Source organism: Cygnus atratus, chromosome 1 (assembly GCF_013377495.2).
Source record: "Cygnus atratus isolate AKBS03 ecotype Queensland, Australia chromosome 1, CAtr_DNAZoo_HiC_assembly, whole genome shotgun sequence".
In the NCBI taxonomy this organism is placed as follows: Eukaryota; Metazoa; Chordata; class Aves; order Anseriformes; family Anatidae; genus Cygnus; species Cygnus atratus.
The window spans coordinates 176,891,224-176,898,060 of record NC_066362.1 but is presented as its reverse complement, the minus strand read 5'-3'; the positions used below and the strand labels follow the sequence as shown (position 1 = coordinate 176,898,060).

Sequence of the window (6,837 nt, the reverse complement as noted above, 5' to 3'; positions counted from 1 at the left end):
TATGTACTTCCTAGCTTGAGGCTGCTAGGTCAACCTTAGCTGCTCTAGTGAGCAATCAGATGGCAAGCAGCTCCTTACCTCAATGTCATTACTTCTTACAAAAAAAAATAAAAATCTATAATGACCTTATACTTACTTGCTGTTTTCGGTCAGTGTAACAGTTCAAACAGCATAATATAACACAGAGAGAGGGTTCTGAACACATACTAAGAAAGCTAATGGAGTGAATGTTAATTTCTTGAAAGATGTCACACAAACAAAGAACAAAAACCTTTCAACCCTGAACTGAAGAGGCGGTAATTATACACTCGTCTAGGGTGGAAAATCTATTATAAACACCATTTGTAGTACAAAACCTAGCTTTGAATCTTGCCTATTTTATAACTGTGCAGAAGAAAAAGGTTGATATTCTAATAATCAAGAGATGTACAGAAAAAAATTGTCAATGAAAGCCAGTTTAGCAAAAAACAGGAGATAAGAAAAGACAGTTCACATTAGAACCTTAGTATCTTATTTGTTGATCCATTCTTAAAACCAACTTAGATTAAAACAGGGGACAAATTTAGGGTTCAAGTCAACAAAGGAACAGCTGTGCATTTCCATTTTGATTTGATTTATGTTGTTCCAAATTGCTTCCATATAAGAGAAGCACCTTCTGGTATTAGAAAGACTTTCATTATTGTAAATTAAAGTGGCTTCATGGAAATCTGTACTTAAATTTGTTCACAACTGATATAAACCAGAAGAAAACAAGCTGGACTCTCTCTGCATCTAAAGCAAGCCAGCAATGATTACAGATAGCTTGGGAAAACAACTACACATTTTAAGCAAAGAAAACTAATTTTGCCTGAGTAAAAAGAGATATAAAAGTAATCTCGTGATCTCAGGAATGAAAATTCTTTGTAAGCAAGGCCTGTCTCTACGGCTTGTCCTTCTCCATAGTATCACCAGATGGAACCCTGGTGAATTGAGTGAGTTCTAGTAGACTTCCTTCTTTGCCTCTTCACACCTTCTGGACATAGTTTCAAAGGAGTTTAACATTAGACCTACCCTCTAGACAAAAAATTAACTGTAAATGAAGACTGACTTATTATTTTAGTTCAACCATAACACTTGGGTGAAATTCAGGCCTCACTGCATTCAAGAGAATATTTCCTACAAACTTTAGATTAAAACCAGGATTTCATCTCAGCTGTCTTCTATGCTGTTGTGTAGGAGAACTGACTGCAAGTAGGCAAAGATGGTGCATTGTTCTTTCTAGTCTGCACCTGTGTCTAATTTTGTCTTGCAGCTACAGCTATGCACCAAAGTAGATGACAGCTACTACAGAGATGAGTCTGGAAGCTGTCAACTCAGAGATGTCTTCTGAGTTCTCACTCCTTGGAATAAGTTCTGTTCTGTTTAATCAAAGGAAAAGTATTTTTGTTAAGAAACTTCACGTTCCGAATGAGAATGCTGTTAAGCTAGGGAATGAAAATATGAAATAGCTGTTTGCTACCAGTGTTGTAAATCATCTGTGAAAGCCTTCCCAAACACACCAGATGAAGACTGCTAAATCCTTCCACTTCATGACAAGACTGAACTACTTCTCGAATGATGCTTTCAATAGAGAGGAGTGAGCAAGTACCATGTATGTAAATCATGTATGCAGGCACACAGCCTTCAGTTATGGTTAGCAAGTGAAGCAGATGCTATATTCAAGCAAAAATGTAATATTGTATAGCTACATGGAATAGGACAAAGTAGGTTCTATACATTCACATTATTAAATCATACTAAAATTTTCATTGGTGAAACAACTGACAATATAGCAAAAACAATGCAAAATTCAAGTTGTGCATTTAATTGCTTGCATACATGTGTACATTCAATCAAATGTCCATGCTCATAATTATGCACAGAGATAACAACATTTCCATTATAACTTTCCCAGCAATGGTTTAACAGTCAGTAAATATGCTTTACTTTTGCTGCAAATGGAAAGTTTGAGGCTGTACATAAGGCTGAATTTGAAGTTTTGGAAAAGCTGACTAATTTAGAATTTTAAGATAATACTTTAAAAAGCAAAACATTTTATAGATACATGACTCAGAAATGACTGAAATTTAAAGCATTTAGCTTGACAGGTATATATATACATATACACACACATAGAGGCAGAAAAAGGCTTTCTTTTACTGTGTGAAATTACTGTGAATCTGTACAAAATTTTGAAAACTCTCTTTATTTCTAGTATAGCATAAAATATATTCAGTATTCAGGTTACGTATTTAATTGCTTGGATACTTGTTGCAATTACTACCATTTATTATTCTATATGACAGAGACATTCTATTATTCAATATGACAGAGAATCAATGCGATCTTCTAATTAAATATCCTAGAGTGCAAATATATTTTCATAAATTATTCTATTGTTATTGCATCTCATTGGCATTCTACTTGGCTCTTGCTTCGCCTATCACAGAAACACAGAATGGTTAAGGTTGGAAGGGACCTCTGGAGGTGCCCAGTGCTCAGCCACCCGCCCAGCACAGAAGTGCTGCCTGGTGCTCAGAGGGAGCCTCCTGCCTGCCCCTTGGTGCCCACTGCCCCTGGCCTGGCGCTGGGCACCCCTGACAAGAGCCTGGCTGCGGCCTCTTTGCCCCCTGCCTGCGGGGATTCACAGCCCTGGGTGAGATCCCCCTGAGCCTCCCCTTCTCCAGGCTGAGCAGTCCCAGCTCTCCCGGCCTCTGCTCACAGGAGAGGTGCTCCAGGCCCTTCCTCACCAGGGTGCCCCTTCTCAAGGCTCTCTACAGCATGTCCAGGTCTCTCCTGTTTTGGGGGGCCAGAAGCAGATGCAGAACTGCAGATACTATCTTTAGCCTCCAGCATTCAAGATTTCACTTTACAAGAAATTAGGGCAATATCCATAAAAAGGATGTTTCAATTTATTTTACTCTGCCTTAGACCCAGAAAGCAGGTTCACAGACCTATATTAGGTACTCAGAATAGAATTTACACCCAACCAACAAGGCAGCCAACACAAAACACTGAAAATCATTAAATGTCACAGCTTTGAAGTGTTTAGAGCACCTAATGTTGAGCTGCAGAAATGCATATAGGCTTGTTATATGATCATAGGCAGAAATGCATAGGATCATATATGCAATATGCATATTGCATATATTCATAACTCAGAACATCTTTTTTGGGCTTAGAAGTCTAAGTTGTCTATGTTTAAATAGATGATTAACTCCCTCTTGAGCAGTTATCCTTTGGGATAATTGTTCAATGCTTAAAACAGGCAGGAAATGGGAGATTTGTTGGAGAAAACTTCTCCCAGCCCTGTGGATACTGAGATACCAAAAAAATGAAGTACAGGCAACGAAGATGATGACTTGACTCTGGACTCGACTTTCAGTTAAACTCTCTATTTATCTTCTTACTAGTGCAAAGATCCAAGTCTCAACTGGATTTTCTCTGAAACTAGTCCTAAACCATACATATATATATATATATATTTTTTTTTGACATTGGGACCTACTGAAAGTTTCAGCCTTTAACGAAATACTTTTAAATATATTCAAGAGCAGCAACTTCAGTTAAAACATGAAAGTTTGGAACTCTGTTTTCATACCATTGTCTTTATAAAAGTCTCATATCTAAACTCTGTGTGTAAAATGTCACACCAGAGGAACTTCAGTGTTGGTTTAAATTCTTCATGAGTGACAAAAAATCATTTTTTTCCAATATATATCAGAGGTGGCCCTGGGACAGTAGGGCACATTAAATTAGCAAGCTGTGACAGAATTTGAGAAATTAGAAAATACCTTTTACATGTAAATTTACGTCAGGAGCTGCTCCCCATACTTTGTTTTCCGGACTGTTTTAAACTTTTCCGTTTTAAATGTTTTACAGACTTCAGCCACTTCATATAAAAATCACATCTTTCTCATAGCTAGCACTCCAGCCATCCTTACTGAACACAAACCTAAACCTGCCATCTAATACATTGGCATCTTTTTTTTTTTAATGCCTTGCTTTGCATTAATAAATTCCTGCCTTTTCTGATTAAAAACTTCAAACTGTTTCTTTGTGAAGCTGTAGGACATGTTTAACTGCTTAAAAGCGACAACGCAGATTAAGTTCTCTCTAAGAGTAGCCCTGTCCAGTGTTTCCTAGGGTGTACTTTTGCACTTTGGTGCACCTGTGTAGTCCACCCAGCAAGATTTGGGCCTCTGCTTTCAGAGAGGCCGCCCTCCCTTTCCCAAGGGACGTCGAGGAGCGAATACACCTCGCATTCAAGCAGCAGCCAGGAGAGCTGAGGCTGCTCGGCCTGGAGAAGAGGAGGCTCAGGGGGATCCCCCCAGGGCCTGGCAGGGCCTGCAGGGAGGGGACAAGCCGCTCGCAGCCCTGCATCTCCCCGCTTGCCCCCGTGCAGGCTCGCCCCAACGCCGCCCCCACGCCCGCCCCGGCCGCCGCTGGGCCCGGCTGTAGTTTCCGGCGGGGCGCTGTGCGGCGGCGCTCCTCTCCTCTCTCTCCCCTTCCCTTCCCCTCCTTCCCTTCCCTGCCCGGGCCGGGCCCGGCGGCCTGCCCTCGGCCATGCAGCGGCAGCTGCTGTGCCTGGGCGGCGGGGCCGGGTCCCCCGCAGCGCGCAGGGTCCGCCTGCTCCTGCGGCAGGTGCTGGCGCCGCGGCCCGGCCGCCCGGAGCTCAGGGCGCTGCACGGCTCAGGTAACGTGTGTCCCCCGGGACGGGACCCGGTTCCCCGCAGCCCCCTGCCCCGGGACGGCGGGGTTTTGTCCGGGGGGTGCGTGCCCCCAGCCCTCGGGGAAGCCCGGAGGGTCGGGCTGGGGGCTCGTGGTGGTGGGTGCCGGGCAGAGGCTCTCCGTAGCTTCTCCTTCAAAATCTGTCACCCCTGGGGAAGCAGGAGGAGCCCCTACTGCAAGTTCTTTACTGCTGAAGTTCAAATGCATCCCATGCCCCTGTCCTACAGCCTTGGCGCTCTGTGAAGGCAAAGCTGCCGTCAGGGCTCCCAAGGCAGATGCGTGTTTGAGTTTCTGGGAAAGGATTCTCATAAACGCTGGTAACAGCTCTGGGGTTGACCTTGAGCTCGCACATGCTGGGAAGGTTGACCCGAACTGTCCCCGGGTATCCTCTGGTGCCCTCCGAGACAGGTGACGGCTCTGTGCGGAGCAGGACTGGTGTTCGGAAACGGGGACGTATGCCACGGGTAGCTGGCACTTTTTGGGACGAAAGCCAAAAGCATCAAAACTGCTAAACATAGAGGGATGATGTGTGGCTGTACATTGACGAAATAGAATCACCGAGAGGCTCTGGTGGCCAGGCACTCACTAAAGGTCTTAGTTACACACCTTTCTTACCATTTGCCTCCACTTTTATTTCTTGAGTTTGTGTATTAGTTGATTTTGGTTCATTTTTTTATGCATGTGTTTGCTTCCTTCTTGAGGAGCCTCTGAGGAATAGATAACCACCAAATTATTTCAAGGCTTGTTGAATAAAAATACGTTATTTGTGAAAGATATTGAAAAAAGCTAGGGTTATTTATCTTTAAAAAGCAGGAATAAAAAGGAACAAGTTAACAGTTTGTGCCTGAAGAAGGTGCATCAGGAGCTTGCACCCCATTACTGGGATGACTAACGTTATGAACAAGCAGAAATTCAGTGAAATGAAACAGTAGCAAATGCAGTATTACTAAAGGTGCTTCATACAGTACCGTAAAATTCAGTGTTTTGGGACATAACTGACTGTAACTTAGACATATTCATGAATATGCTGGATATGTGTATGAATAATAAAAGTATTCCCAGTTACAATTAATGATGGTAATAGTTTTGGTAGGAGGATTTAAATCTTATGCCTCAAAGCTCTAGACAGTCCTGTAGTTAGAGGCAGGAAAAGATGTAATGTTAGAGTTATTTGCTTTCTCAAGTGCTGAGACATCTCAGTCATGATAGTGGTTTGGGGCCTTGATGTTAGGAATGCTATTCTTCATTTTCTTTTTGTGCTTTTTTTTCTCTCCCCATTTTATCTTAAAGATGCTCGCATGTCCGCTTGTAAGCCCTATCGGCCCACGGAGGCTACTGAGGATCTGAAGAGATGGTGTCAAGTGTTGTATGCAATACATATTTCTGCTATTTCTGTGGGGCTGCTCTAATTGCGAGTCCTGCTGTAACAAGGGTCGAGGTTGCGTGTCTCTTCCCTACTGAAAAGGAAAATATTTTTAAAGGGCTGGAAGCTGTTAACAGTCAGGTAAACAGCAAATTGTTGCGTACACAGTAATTTGGATCTGACATCCCTGCCAGGTGTGATTTACTCTCTGTGAAGTTTAAACTCTTAAAACCCTTTAAGTTTAAGGGAGAAACTGTTGTCTGTTTTTGTCCTGTTGTATGTGAAGGAGTCATGCTCAGCTTTTCAGCTCTGTCTTGATAACGTAAATTTGGCTTGCTGATGCCTGGGGAACTGCTTGCTATGGGGGAACTGCTGGAGCTATTTAGTGGTAAAGCTTGAGAGAAATCTCAGAGTGAAGCATTGAGGCACACGGTGACCGAAGGTTAATGGGAGTAGCTAGGAAGGGTTTGGGCTTGCACAACTTAGTTAATTAGGGAAACTTGATTTATAGTAGTAAATTATCACGGAAGGATGTCTCTCTGATACTCATTTTTTAATGCAGGTTTCATGTTTCCTTCCAAAAGACTGAAGAAAAATCAAGGTCTTGCAGACTGCAGAGTTGTTTGTGACGAATTATTATTTTAAACGCATGTTAGCTGAGCAAAGTGCAGTTCTCTGGACCGCGGTTAACTAGCATTTAATTACTTGCATCTGTCTATCTGTAT

General features: G+C 42.6%; 1 protein-coding gene across 2 annotated transcripts in view; it reads left to right on the top strand.

The window, feature by feature from the left end:
* Positions 1–4,449: 4,449 nt before the first annotated feature.
* The window catches only part of VWA8 (von Willebrand factor A domain containing 8), a 188,723-nt gene continuing 186,335 nt past the window's right edge, over positions 4,450–6,837 (top strand). The window contains exon 1 of one of the 2 annotated variants that reach the window (XM_035553444.2): positions 4,450–4,714. In XM_035553444.2, the coding sequence (XP_035409337.1) occupies positions 4,585–4,714 (130 nt within the window). In that variant the 5' untranslated portion in view covers positions 4,450–4,584. Of the gene's footprint in view, positions 4,715–6,227; positions 6,254–6,837 lie in introns of those variants that run through there. The other variant, XM_035553445.2, reaches the window with a different exon arrangement.